Consider the following 14,300-nt stretch of genomic DNA (forward strand, 5'->3'; position numbering starts at 1 on the left):
ATGCTTTGAATGCCTAGCTAGTTTGAAAATAGGCATTCTCTCATGTTCCTACGTGGGTTTTTTTTTCCTTCTCCATATATGATTCCCTTTCTTCCATTCTCTTCTCTTCACAGTCCTGAATCATCCTTCTAGAAACAGCTTAAATATTCCCAACTTTGCCAATTATGATTGCAGATACTCCTCTCATGGTGCTTACCCCACTGAATTATAAATATTTATTTGTACTTTTGTCCCCACTCTAAATTGCAAGCTTTTTGAACATCTATACCCTCCTCACCTTGTATGTTCAGCAATCAATAGAGCCTGATGTTAAAATTCATAGGATGAAGCCAATATTCAGTCAACAAACATCTATGGACCAGATACAGTATACCCCAAAGCAAATTATATGAACCTCACTCTCAAAAACCCAAATTGTCATTCGGAATAAAAAAAAACAAACCATATGTGCACTAGACACAAAGTCATTATTACATAAAGAAACTGGAATACACTTCAAAGAGAAGTAGAATTCAGAGAAAGGACGAATCACTATGGACTCAAGTAATAAACTGGTAGAGAAGACGGTAAGGAGGGAGACCAATCCGGGCAGCCTTGGATAAGAGAAGAGAAAGGCTTGGAGGAACACACACAAAAGGATTCATGAATGGACTTTCGGCGGGTGGGATCTTGGGCTAATCATGCTGGATTCCATTTTAGTGTCAAGCACACGGGACAAGGGATGGCGATGCACACCGTCCACCTTCTGTTGTCTATTCCAACTTCCACAAACAACAAAACCTCGACAAATAATTCCCTCTCCATCTTCAACAGCACAATCTGCAGGTCTCCAAGTTTCTGAGATAGAAGCATTGTGACACTGGCACGCGGTCATTAGCTCAGATGAAAACAGAGCTGGGGTGTGTGTGCAGGGGGCTTGGGGAAAGAACGGTGAGTGAATGCCAAACTGGCTCCCGCCATGGGCAGCAGATGACGTGCATAGTTGAACCCTCCACTCAGCTCTTTCAGAGTTAGCACCAACTGGCGACACCGGGTTGTTTTCAGGTCAGAGGTCGAGGTCACCCCTTCACGTTTCTTTACGTGTGGTATACAGAGGGGAAGGAAGAGGAGTAAACTGAGAAAGTAGCAGGAGTGAGAAGGTAAGATCTGGCAAATTCAGAGCAGATCAGCAGTTAAAGCTTTTTTTTTTTTTTTCCCCTCTCTCCGTACTGCAAAAACTTTTCTAATCCTCTACCTTGTCATGTCAAAAATCTCACTTCACCTGATACTCGGGGCCAACTACAGGATTTTTGCAGCCCAGGTGAGAAGGAACTCACCATCCTCTCAACTTTCAAGGAGCTTTCAGCTCTAGCCCATATTTTTGCTCAGGCAAACCCAAACGAGAAACCCTTTGAGGAGGAGGCCATGGCGAAGCAGAGAGCAGAACTTGTGAGATGTGGCTACACTTGCAAGCGCCCCCTCACCCGCGGGGCCTAAAACACTTATTAACAGAATAGTTACCGTGGTCGGTGAAAAATGCCTCGTGGGTTGTGGGATTGTTAACCACAGAGTTAACGCCAAAACCCTGAACACAGCCTTCTAATTGATGGAGAATTTTTTTCTATTATCAGACAAGCTTGCTGATGCCTGCTTCCCCTTACTTCCCAAACACTAGTTTTTGAGGAATGGCCACAGAAGTTCCTCTAAGTTAAAAACCAGAACATAGGAGGTGTGAATTGTATAGACTCTAGGCTTCATGACTTCCTCCAATAACATCACTAGTACTTAAAATGTGACCAGTAACAGAGCAAGGACTTATTCAATATTTGCTGACCGAATAATAAGATTGCTATGTAATATTTATAAAAGACAAGCCCAGCACAAAGTGACACAGAAAGTATGAAAATGAATAGATGAATTCATTTACCACTTGGAAAATGGTAACAAAAGAAAACCACACCACAAATTTCAAGATGAAAAACAGTAAGTGGATTGAAGAAGGATATTTTAAATTGTTTTTTTAAAATTTGGTTCACCAACATTGTCTTGCATCCATACTCTCCTCGACATAGTAAATATTTATTTATTTATTTATTTGACAGACATAGAAATCACAAGTAGGCAGAAGTAGGCAGAGAGGCAGGCAGAGAGAGAGGGAGAAGCAGGCTCCCCGCCAAGCAGAGTGCCCAATGCGGGGCTTGATTCCAGCACCCCAGGATCATGACCCGAGCCAAGGCAGAGGCCCAACCCACTGAGACACCCAGGCGCCCCTGGAGTGAGCTTTTTAAGTCAGAGAGAAGTTGATGTTATACCCTTGCTCAAACCTGTCAATGGCTTCTGTTACACTCAGAATAAGATTTGGATTCCTTACCAAGGCTCACCTGAGCTTCTCTACAAGACAGCTCTCACACACCTCTTTGATCTCATCATGTCTTGTTATTTCATATTTTAGATGCAATCCGCAATTTGTCTAATAACTGTTGAGTTTTGTCCACTTAGGAGACATTATTTGGATTTTTTTTCTGATACCTCATTTTATGCTTTCAACTTTTTTTACAGATTCTAATTTTTTTTAATTCTTTTGATTTCTTCTGCACTCTATTTTCACTTGTAGGGGTACTTTTGAAATTTTACCATGCATGCATAATATCTGTGTTCAATTTCCTTCAGTAGCATCTATGTGGTGAATTTTTAATTTTGCATAATAGTTTAGCTGGGTATAGAATTTTAAGTTGAGGGATATTTTATGCCAGCTCTGTGAAGACATTTATTCTACTCTTTTCTCGTTTCTGTTTTAAATTTGGCTTTGTTTGCCTCTCATTTCTGTGTAGGTAATAAATTTGTTCTCTCTTGTTACTTTTTGGATCTTTTCTTTCCTTCTGGTGTCCTTCATGCTTGAGATCTATATTTCTAGAATCCAAGAATGTATGACAGTCCCCAGTGCAGCTCCTACTTGCAGTTAAAAAATTTTTTGTGATTCTATAATTTCTTCTAATGTGATGAGCTTACCTATGCAATTAAAAGTCTGTTCCATTTTACCTAGCATTTCTATGCATTTTTGTTTGTACAGTTTTTAAATTTATCTAGAAATTATAAGTCAATACTGAAATTATGGACTATTTCAAAATGAACAGTAAAAAGACTACATATTAAGTCTGTTCTATTTTATCTAGCATTTCTATGCATTTTTGTTTGAATAATTTTTAAATTTATCTAGAAATTATAAGTCAATACTGAAATTATGGACTATTTCAAAATGAACAGTAAAAAGACTACATATTAAAGTACATTACGTACTTCTCAAAAGTATATAAATTCATTTATAAGAAAAAAGAGAAAGGCTCAAAATAAATAAAGCATTGAATAAAGTAGTTAGAAAAAGAAGAAAAAATTAAACTGAAGAAGTAAGACAGATACACCCCCAGATTGGTATGTGATATATGACCACTACAAGTATGTACAAAGATATGGAGCCAGGGCTCTTACCCAAATAGGAGAGTGTAAACTGGTATCACCATTTTGGAAAACAATCTTGGCATTACCTAGCACAAGTAGAGATGTACATACTCCATGATTCAGCAATTCCACTCCTAGGTATTGATCCTAGAGAATTTCATGCATGTTTCATGCACCACACAGCACACACAAGAACATTCAGTCCAACATCAGTCCAACATTGTTTCAAATAGTGAATGAATACTAGAAGTAACCCACATGCACATTGACAGTACAATGGATAAGTCACGATATCTTCACACAATGGAATACTATGTAACAATGAAAATGAATAAACTACAGCTGTACACATCAACCCGGATCAATATTAGGAACAAGATTAAGTGAAGAAAGAAAATTATCAAGAATAAATATACTTTGATTCCATTTATGTAAGATTCAGTAACTTGCAAATGTATACACTGTGTTTACTAAGGATACCCACATATGTGGTAAAACTATAACAAAAACGAAGAGATGGAGAAATGCAAAAATTAGATTCGTGGTTACTCTGGATGGGAAGAAAGCAGAATGGAGTTGGAGAGGGGGCACAGGAGACTCTAAGATTCTGGTAACCACTGGGTACGAAGTGTCAACAGCCAGTCTTCCATTTGCATATGTATGTATAGATATCTGGAATGGCACTCACCAAATATTAATGTTGTTATATGTAGGCAGTAGATTTTGGATTATCTTATATGGTCTTTGCCTTTTTTTCTGTATTACTTTAATTTTTTATTATGAATATGTGCCATTTTAATTATTATTATTATTATTTTTTAGAGAGAGTGCCCACATACATACACGGGGAGGGAGGAACAAAGAGAGAAGAGAGAAAATTTTAAGCAGACTCCACAACACAGAACTCAAGCCCCTGACCCTGAGCTCATGACCTGAGCCAAAATCAAGAGTCAGACGCTTAACCAGCTGAGCCACCCAGGTGCCCCCATTTTAATTTTTTAAATGTCATTCTGAGGGAGAAAGAAGAAAGTTCTTATAAACTGCATATTTGTGTCTCCTTAATTCATATGTTGAAGTCCTTACCCCTAATGTGATGCTATTAGGAGGTGAAACCTCTGGGAGGTGATTAAGTCATAAGGGTAGAGCCCTCATGAATGGGATTAGCATCTTTATAGAAGATAACCTAGAGAGTTCCCTCCCCACTGTGCCAACCTGAGGTCCTGTGAAAAGACAGCTGTCTCTGAACCAGAAAGCTGAATCAGACACCGAATCTGCCAGCACCTTGAACTTCCTTGCCTCCAGAATTGTGAGAAGTAAATGTCTCTTATTTCAAATCTACCTAATCAATTGTATTTACAGCAGCCTCAGCAGGGAAAGATACAGTGAGGAAGATGAATAAGGAGGAGTCTTGTGATAGAAAGCCCAAGAACAAAGATCTAGCAATCAAGCTCCTACGTATTTACCCAAATGGGTTGAAAACTCATGCCCATCCAAAAATCTGCACATGAATGTTAATATCAGTTTTATTCATAATTGCTAAAAATGGATCAACAACAAACTATAGTACATACATACAGGAGAATATTGTTCAGTGATAATAAGAAATGAGCTCTCAAGTTACAAAGAGACATGCTTAAAAGCATATTATTAAGTGAAAAAAGCCAATCTGAAAAGTCCCCAGACTGTATGGTTCCAACTATATGACAGTCTGGAAAAAGCAGAATAGAGAAAAACTAAAAAGATCAGTGGTTGCCAGGAGTTTGGGGTAAGGAAGGGAAGGATGAACTAGTAGAGCAGAGGAGATTTTAGGGCAGTAAACCTGAAATGGTGGATATATGACATCATGCATTTGTCAAAACCCATATAAGTGGACAGTACCAAGAGAAAGCCTTCATGTAATAAGTTAATAATAATGAATCACAACAGGTTCATCGATTGTAACAGATGTACTACAGTAATGCAAGATGTTTCTAATAGGGGGCACTGGGGAGAGGCAGGTAGAGTGGGAGTATAAGGAAACTTTCTGTACCTTTGCTCAACTTTTCTATAAATCCAAAACTACTCTAAAAAAATAGTCTATTGGTTTAGGGGCGCCTGGGTGGCTCACTTGGTAAGCATCTGCCTTCAGCTCAGGTCATGATCCCAGGATCCTGGGAACGAGCCCCACATTGGGCTCCCTGCTCGGCAGGAAGCCTGCTTCTCCCTCTCCCACTCTCCCTACTTGTGTTTCCTCCCTCTCTGTGTCTCTCTCTGTCTTAAAAAACAACAACAACAACAAAACAACAAAAAAAACAACTTAAAAAAAAAGAAAAATAGTCTATTGGTTTAAAAAAGAAAAAAAAGCCCAAGAATAAGGCATAGCATTCTTGCAATATCTAGGGCAGGTGTTTCTTTTTAGTAAATCCTAAGCTTACCACATTCTTTAGAATTTTTTAATGCTTCTAACACCCCTGGGGTAATATACGAGTGTGGTTCTCCTCCCACTGCTGAGGAAACTGAGACAAGAGAGTGTCCACATCTTGCCCTGGGCTGTACAGCAAGTGCTTCCGAGAGTCAGGATTCAGCCTGAAGTAGTCCTTGCTCTTGGCCTTGACCTGACCCTGACTCCTCTTAAAAGGGCAAAGGTGAGCTGGACATCAGTGTTCAACTGGATGTTGAAACTGAAGACCTCAGCTGCTTTGTAAAGAACTAAAACAAATCTGCTTTACGCTGGTTTAATTCCCCTAGAACTTTATTGTTTGCTCTTTTGTGCTATAATAGTTAACACGGATTGCATTTAAAATCTCAGAGGATGGAAATGTTCAAACCAGACAAGCACAGTGTCAACGGTCTTTTGATAGGAGGTTTTTTTCTCTTTTAATTCTTGGGGAAGCGGGAGATATTGTTTTATCAAAAAGACATTAAAAAAAAAAACAAACAAGAGTGGGAATATGATATATTAAAAAGAAACATAAAATGCAGGTTTGTGTCTACAACCATAGTTGATAATGTTCTCTATTACTATTTTTTATTGTATTCTGAATTAATACAAACACCCGAGAAATATAGCTTATAAAATGAAGGAAAGGGCAACTCTTTGGTCAGTTCAAAATATCTTAAGCAACCAAACTGTTTTTTGAGTTCCTTGTTTGCAGGAGAACCACAGTGGGTATCGGAGGGTGTAGGGAGGTCAAAAAAGGAGGTCAGGCTTTCACTTCAAAGAGCTTGTGACCTGCTTAGATATATCCAGCACAAAGGAGATGCTGGATATCTTGCGACCCACGCCCCGTGAAGGAGGATGAAGATTTCCTTGAGCCACTGGGACATCCACAGGTCCTCCAGGAAAGACTGGAAGCTGGGCTGGCGTGAAAGGGATGGCATTACATCCTTAGCCATGGAGGCAGGCTCAGAGCCTTTGAAGAGTGAGTTTGGTAGTTTGGGACTAGGAGGTCTATTCTTCTGGGCAAGGATGTCGAGGAGCTTGGGGCAGTTTGTTGGGAAGGGTCTACAGAGGTAAGATGCTGGAGGGCCAGTGACAAACACAGAAGAGCTTTTACTTGAGCCAAAATGTGAATGCAGGTTCTTGAACTCCCTCAAAATCTTATCTCCAACCCCCCCAACCAAAATAGGCTGTAAGTTTACCCTTGATTTCACCTAAGAAAATCCTGTTCTTTTACCCATCAACAACAAAAACCATTTATTGGAAGCCTACTTTTTTTTTTTTGCCAGAATAAAAACTCCAGCCTTCCTCAGAATCCCCAAAAATAAATAAGGTTCATTCCCACTTACACGAAAAGATGTGACATTGAGAAAGATTTAGTGATTGCCCAAGGTCACATTTGAGAATTTTAAACTTCAGAATTTCCAGATACCATGCGTCATTCATTTTACCCATCTGTGTCCCTCCAGCCAAGTGACCTTAGGACCTTTGCTTCTAGGCCAGATAACTATGACTGATACGCGCGCACGCGCGCGCGCACACACACACACACACACACACACACACACGTTTTTATTTTAGGCTTTGGGGGCCAATCTCTGCCGCCAAAGCGCAAAAGCAGCCCGAGTCAGTATGTAAATGAAGGGGCGTGGCTGTGTTCCGCTAAAATACGAAAACTTGAATTTCGTGGAATTTTCATGTCACAAACTTATTTATTTTATTTTTATTCTTTGTCAACCAGGTAAAACTGTAACAACCATTCTCAGTAATGGGCCCTCAAACAGGCAGGGACTTACGCACTTACTCATTTGACCTGTGAGGAGCAAGAGCCCACCGTTGTTTTAAGTTCATTGATCGGAGCCCTAAGCTAATGAAGCCAAGGTTAAATGTCCTATCTGTGTAAGAGATGCTTGCTTTATGCTGTGAAAAATCCTGTTTTGTTGGCAACAAGCTATTCTCCTACCTGGGCCACGTGTTTTGCAAATCTGTAGGGGATTACAAGGGCAAAGACAGCTCAGTACAATTCATACGGTAGGAAAAACAACATATATTTCCCTCCCACAAATGCTAGTAACTTCCAGCACACTTCTATGATATTCTAGGTAAAATTTTCTAAAAATGTGTTCATTATAGCTTTGGGGTTTTAAGAATGCCTCACTGAGAGATGGCACCTGCACTTTCCATGTTGTCTAATACATTGGATAGACACTCAGGAAATAACACAGCAATTCACGTTCGGACTTCAGTATGTATATTAGTGCCTCTGAGTTTAACTCAGTATTAGCCTGCCCTTAATTCTCTAGATCCTTGTTTCACTCCCATTCATTCATACATCCCTGTAATCCATGAATATTACACTCTGCTACATATCCAGTCTTGGGGTGGGCGCTGGGAATTCAAAGCTGAATATTAAAGTCCCCAGTTTGGGGGAGAAGACAAACACATAGAAATTCCACCCATAAAGGCTATACTAAGTGCCACGGTACAGATGTGTTGCAGATGTTGAGAGAACACAGACCGCAGATGGAAGAGCTTTGCCTGGGCAAACTTTTGGGGAGCTAGAGGCTGGAGAGCTAGAGAGCTAGAGCTAGAGCTAGAGCTAGAGGCCAGAGAGTACCAAGGAATCTTTTGGAGGAGGTAAGATGTGAGCCAAATCCGGAAGGATACATACAACAGTGAGGTCTCCGTCTAAGATGGGGCAATACCAACTAAGTTGTTACTCAAGAGAGGAAGGCAAGAGAGGACGAGCCGTGAACATATAATCTTTGAAATCCTTATTCCAGCATTGTCAAATTTGAACACAACTAGTCAACGGTCACAAGAAAATCACACACGTCCTCCCATTTCTCCCATGTACAGTGTATTTTGGTTCAAAATTTCATGAAAAACAAACATGAATTAATAAGGTAAAATAGAGCATGAAATGATAAGAGAATTCACATTTTCCCTCTTAAATCTGAACTGAAAATAATAGAAGGGTACATATTTGATTTTTTAGCTGAGTTTAAGACACATAAATCAAAACATTTTTGAAAAAATAGAATGCATTCTCACCTGAAGAACTTTCCTAATTCTTTTCAGATTGTGTATCAAGAGCAGGTTTTTCTCTTTGGAAACGCGACCTAACTGTTCATCCAGTTGTATTAGCAAGTTTTGAAGAAGAATTGTTGCCATGGTTTCATTGTTGGAAGCCGCCTCCCTAAAAACAAAAGTGTTATTGCACAGCAGGAAACAACTTGGTAAAATGTCTACTATTTTACCATACAAATTTTAAAAGAGATCGATCTATTCCACAGTGACAAGCATTTAAAGGCTTTTACAAATTAAATTGTATACATCAAAGTAGACTCAGCATCACTGATCATTGGGGAAATGCAAGTCAAAACGTGAGCTACCACTTCATACCCCTTCAAATGGCTTTTACTGAAAACCCTACACGACAAGTGTTGGTGAGGTTGTGGAGAGACTGGGACCCCTTCCACAGCCACTGCAGAAAACAGGATGGAGATTTTTCAAAATATAAACAGAAAATTACACACAGCAATTCCCCTTCTGGGTAGATCCTCGAAAGAATTAAAGGCAAGACCTTGAACGGATATTTGTACATCAGCGTTCATATCAGCTTTATTCACAATAGCCACAAGGTAGGAACGATTCCAACGTTCATCGGCAGATGAACAAAGAAAATGTGGCACATCTATAATAGAATATCATTCGGCCTTAAAAAGAGAAGGAAATTCTGATTCACACTACATGAATGAATCTTGAAAAAACATGGTAAGTGAAATACTTCAGCCACAGAAGCGCACATATTGTGTGATTACATTGACGTGAAGTGCCTAGAGAGGCAGAGAGAAGGAAAAGAGAAGGGGGGTTGCCAGGCCTGGGGTAGAGAGAGTGAAGATCTCTTGGCTAACGAGGGCAGAGTTTCAGCTTGAGGAGGTGAAAGTTCTGGAGACAGACGGTGTTGATGGGTGTGCGGCAAGGGAAATGTGCATGATGCCCCAAAACTGTACACAGTTTATAACAAATGGTTAAAATGGTAACTGTTATGTACATTTTATCACAGTAAGAGAGAGGACCACTCAAAACAAAAAAAAAATAATTGTAAAAGATAAACAGAGCTTTAAAGAATGATTTTAAAACATAGTAAGAAAAAATATTTACATTGAGACTATAAATTGAAAATTGAGATAAACCATAGGTTCATTTTGTGGCTTTTTTTTTTAAGATTGTATTTATTTATTTGAGAGAGATCACAAATAGGCAGAGAGGCAGGCAGAGAAAGAGGGGGAAGCAGGCTCCCTGCTGAGCAGAGAGCCCGATGTGGGGCTTGATCCTAGGACCCTGAGATCATGACCTGAGCTGAAGGCAGAGGCTTAACCCACTGAGCCACCCAGGTACCTCATGGCTTTTTAATATTTAGAAATTACTGGGATTTGAGCTTACCAAAAAACCAAGGCCCTAGCAGCATTTAGTTTTCACCTACAACAGATGAAACCAGAAAGAACAATGATTCTCTTCCTTTGAGGAAGTTTTCCAAATGCTTGAAGAAAATTCTTTATCCGAAAGAACGCATCTCCGGAGTCAAAAGCAGATGAAAGAATGAATTCACAAAGAGAGAGCATAAAGCATTTGTACATCAACCTCTAGGGAAAATACAATAATGTTTGATCCTACCAGTCTTGATTTTCAATCCATTGAGCCAAAAGATGTCGAATTTCCATAGGAAAGTTGTCATCATAGAATTGATCTACTTGCTCCAAAAATTTGATTTCTAATTGTTGGACTTGATTCCACTGAGACATGCTATAAATGAAGAGGTAGAATTAGAGTTTTAAAATAATGTTAATAACGGTGGTACATGTTTTTCTCCCAAAGATTTTTTTTTTTGAAAGATTTTATTTATTTGACAGAGAGTGAGGGAAGGAGGGAGATAGAGAGAGAGACAGAGACAGAGACAGGGCAAGAGTGAGCACAAGCGGGGAGAGGCAGAGGGAGAGGGAGAACCAGACTCCCCACTGAGCAGGGAGCCAGATGTGGGGTTTGATCCCAGGAACCTGGGATCATGATCTGAGCCTGAGGCAGATGCTTGACTGACTAAGCCACCAAGGCACCCCTCCCTTAGGTTTCAAACAAAGACAGTGTTGTCCATTAGTTAAATAACTAAAAAAAAATTTTCTTTTATAGTCACCTTATATAAGAAAACAGTAAAGAGAAGATGTTTTCAATACAAAGATAAAGCATCCTCAGCTTTTTCCTAAGTCATAACTAATCAAGGGGAAAAAAGTTCTCTATCCCTAAAGCATGTCCTGCTTTGCTCTAACAGAAACTCCAGAACTCTCTCCAGAAAGCGTTCATCCCCCCAACACCTCCAATCTGTCACGCGAATCTCTGTTCTCAACAAACTCCTTTCTTACCCCTTGTTCCCTCTGCACTCTTGACTTTGAGCAACCTGAAGGCAAACTGTGCCTTCTCAGACCCGCAGTAGATTTTCTGTGTGAGGAGCACCTCATCCATCCAACTGCCCATCGTTTTTTCTCTGTTTCAGAGTTGCCTGGCTTCCCGAGTCATACTTATATTCCTAGACCTCCAGTCAAATTTGGTCTTAGATTTATGAAGAGTTTCATGTATGCATTTCTGTGGGCTCTAATTCTTTCAGCTTGAAATCTCTCTGAATCCATACATATTTATGTTTCTCCATGTGATGATCCACTATGACTGGGCAGAGCTTTTAAGGTCAACTTTTAATTAGTCTCTGGTGTGTGACTGACAGTGGTTGAACCCTCAGGTTAACTGAGGAGGAAACCACACTAGGTACGTGTTTGGCAGAGGCACTCACAAAAAAAAACAAAAGTATGTGTTTCCCCACCTTATCCTTCTCTCACCAGTCAGAAGCTTTAGACATTTCCGAACTCAGGGAGATGAATACGACATCTTGAAGTTAAAGTATTTTACCTTTTCCAAAGTCAAAGGTCTGATAGTTTTATCAGCAGTTTTAGATAAAAGGACAAAACTTTTACATGATGAATCACCATAATACCTCAGCCTGTCTTATAGGTAAGTTAAGATTTCCCTTTGCCTATAGAAGGGCATGATAACTGATTTCATGTAGTTCATATCCTTAGGTTTCAAATGGAACCACTCTGGGGCACAGTCTCCCTGATCGAAATCTATAGAGGAACGTTTCGTTAAAAGAAAGAAACTGGGAAAAGAAAGTTTTATTTTCATTTCACTTTATATCCTGAAGACCTGTACACGCCGCATTCTCGGCGTATTGTTTCTCTCTCAGCAAGTGCTTGTTAAATGAGTGGCCATTCTGATGTGGCTGTGCGCACGGCAGGTGGAGAGTTAGTTTTACTCCAACTTTAAAAATGAGAAAAAATCCGAGGGACAAGTAAGCAAAATGACTCGTACCCAAGATGCATCGCTCCTAAGGACCCATTTGAAGTCTCCCGAAACCAGACATAGCTGTCTTTGCAGATGCTGGATATCTGTATCCACCTGTCTACATGGGTATCTGCCTGTACCTGTAGATCACACAGAATTGGACCATTTGCTCCCATGCTACCATGACATTGTCCTGCTGTATCCCTGCCCACTTGTTCTCCACAACGGTGAGAGCCCATGAGCTGAAAACACCATTACAATCATTATCGCTATTTTTCTTAAATCCTTGCTGTGATTCGGATGAAAATCTATTTTCCCACTGAGAAGTAACTGGACAGAACCTGTCCCAGAGCTCGGTTCATTACTCCCAGGACCTGGGTCCACCTCCCAGAGAGCGGAACTTGAGGCTGAAGACGGGAAGGGGTAAGGGGTGCGGCCCAGGGCCCTCCTCTCTGTTGAAGCCTCTAGAAAGGCCTTTATTCCTTCCTCTCCCTTCCTTGCGCTCTACGGGGCCCGCCCTCCGGGGCCACTTCTCCCACCACAGGAAGACGACAGCGCGTGTCTTTGGACATCGGGTCCTGCCTGTCGTCGTTGAACGTCCGGCCTAGGTAAAGAGGCATTTCATCCTGTCGTCTGGGAGCTGACAGGGCCACGCGGGCTCTGTGACTTGCACAGGAGAGGACATGCCCTCAGTGTCCCTCCTCCTCATCCAAGCCGCAGCCACCGGCGACTCCAGCTCCGGGTTTCCCCGGACCCAGGCGCCCCGTCCTCTGCCCGGCCCGCGGCTCCGAGGAGCCGCCTGAGACGCGGGGGTCCCTTACCGGGGACACGCGTCCGCATCGCCACCGGCGTCCCTCCCGCCGCGGATCCGGGGGCTGAGCGCCAAGTGTCCCCGACACCTGCGCCACCTGCGCCGCCTGCGCCGGGGCGTCCGTGACCTCGTGCCCTCGGGGCCGCGGAGGACCCGCGGGGCGCAGCGACCCAGGGCGCAGCGACCGTCCCGGCCCAGCCCCGCGGCCCGCACAGCGCGTCCGGCCCGCGGCCCGGGAAGCGACGCCAGGCGGGGGCCGCCCCTTACCTGGCTCCGCGGCCGTCCCGTCGGCGTCCGGCCCCGAGTCGGCGTCGCCCTCACCGTCCCCGGGATGGAGCCGCTGACGCCATTGTCGTGGCGGCATTTGCATGTCCCCTCCCACGGGAGGCTTTCCTGTGCGTCAGAGCCAGAGTCCCGGGACTTCACGGGGTCGGTCCCGCCCACTCCCCGAGCCGGACGCGCGGGCCGCGGGCGGTGGGCCACGGGGGGACACACGCCCCTTTCCTCCGGGAGCCGCCGCTGAGACCACCCCTGGGACTTACGTGCCCGGAGCTTCCCGCCTCCCAAGCCCAGGCCTCTCCCCCCTGGAGGGACGGGGCGCCGGGACCCAAATACCAAACTCTCCGACCTCCCGGGGCTCCCGGTCCTGCAGGGGCGGCTCGCGGGGAGCAGGACAGCCTCGCGGAGGTCCGGGCCGGCTGCGGGCGTCACGCCGGCCCCCGCGCACCCCGCACGCTCCGTCCCACGCGCCCGCCGCCGCGTACCTGGTTGCCGCGGGCCGCTCTTCCCCTGTGACGCGCCTGTTCTAGAACCCCAGAGCCGGGGGAGCCTCCGTCTCAGCTGGTTCTGGCGCCTCTGTCAGACCTGAGGACGCGGAGGCCCGGCGAGGTGGCCGGAGTCAGCCGGGAGTCAGCGCCTCAGCGCGGGTCGCAGACCGGGGTTCGCACGCCCTCCCCAGTGGTCTTTCTGTTGCATCTCCTCCGAGCTCGACCCTAACCCGCGACACACGAGTTCTACTGAATGTTCGGGAACATAAAGATAAAAACAAAGGACGATAGACTGAGCGGGGCAGAGACAATGACCCGACCTGCTCTTGCGTGAGTCCACAGCCAGCCCCTGGTGAAGGCCTGCTTCCCGGCTTTCAGCCCGGCCGCCCTGCCCTGCACTTCCCCGGGGTCTCGTCCCGCTCCCCACATCGGTATCAGGATCACCTGCTTACGTTCATCGCCCCTGTCCCTCCAGTGC

The 14,300-nt window shown here is 43.5% G+C and overlaps 1 protein-coding gene across 1 annotated transcript in view; it reads right to left on the reverse strand.

The window, feature by feature from the left end:
• The window catches only part of STAT4 (signal transducer and activator of transcription 4), a 91,733-nt gene extending 78,194 nt beyond the window's left edge, over nt 1-13,539 (reverse strand). Inside the window, exons 1-3 of the mRNA XM_047722414.1 lie at nt 13,323-13,539; nt 10,535-10,663; nt 8,909-9,053 (exon numbers count right to left, since the gene is read on the reverse strand). Coding sequence (XP_047578370.1) covers nt 8,909-9,053; nt 10,535-10,662 — 273 coding nt within the window. The 5' untranslated portion in view covers nt 10,663; nt 13,323-13,539. The remainder of the gene's footprint in view (nt 1-8,908; nt 9,054-10,534; nt 10,664-13,322) is intronic.
• Nucleotides 13,540-14,300: the final 761 nt, after the last annotated feature.

This window comes from Lutra lutra, chromosome 3, assembly GCF_902655055.1.
Source record: "Lutra lutra chromosome 3, mLutLut1.2, whole genome shotgun sequence".
NCBI classification, from domain to species: Eukaryota; Metazoa; Chordata; class Mammalia; order Carnivora; family Mustelidae; genus Lutra; species Lutra lutra.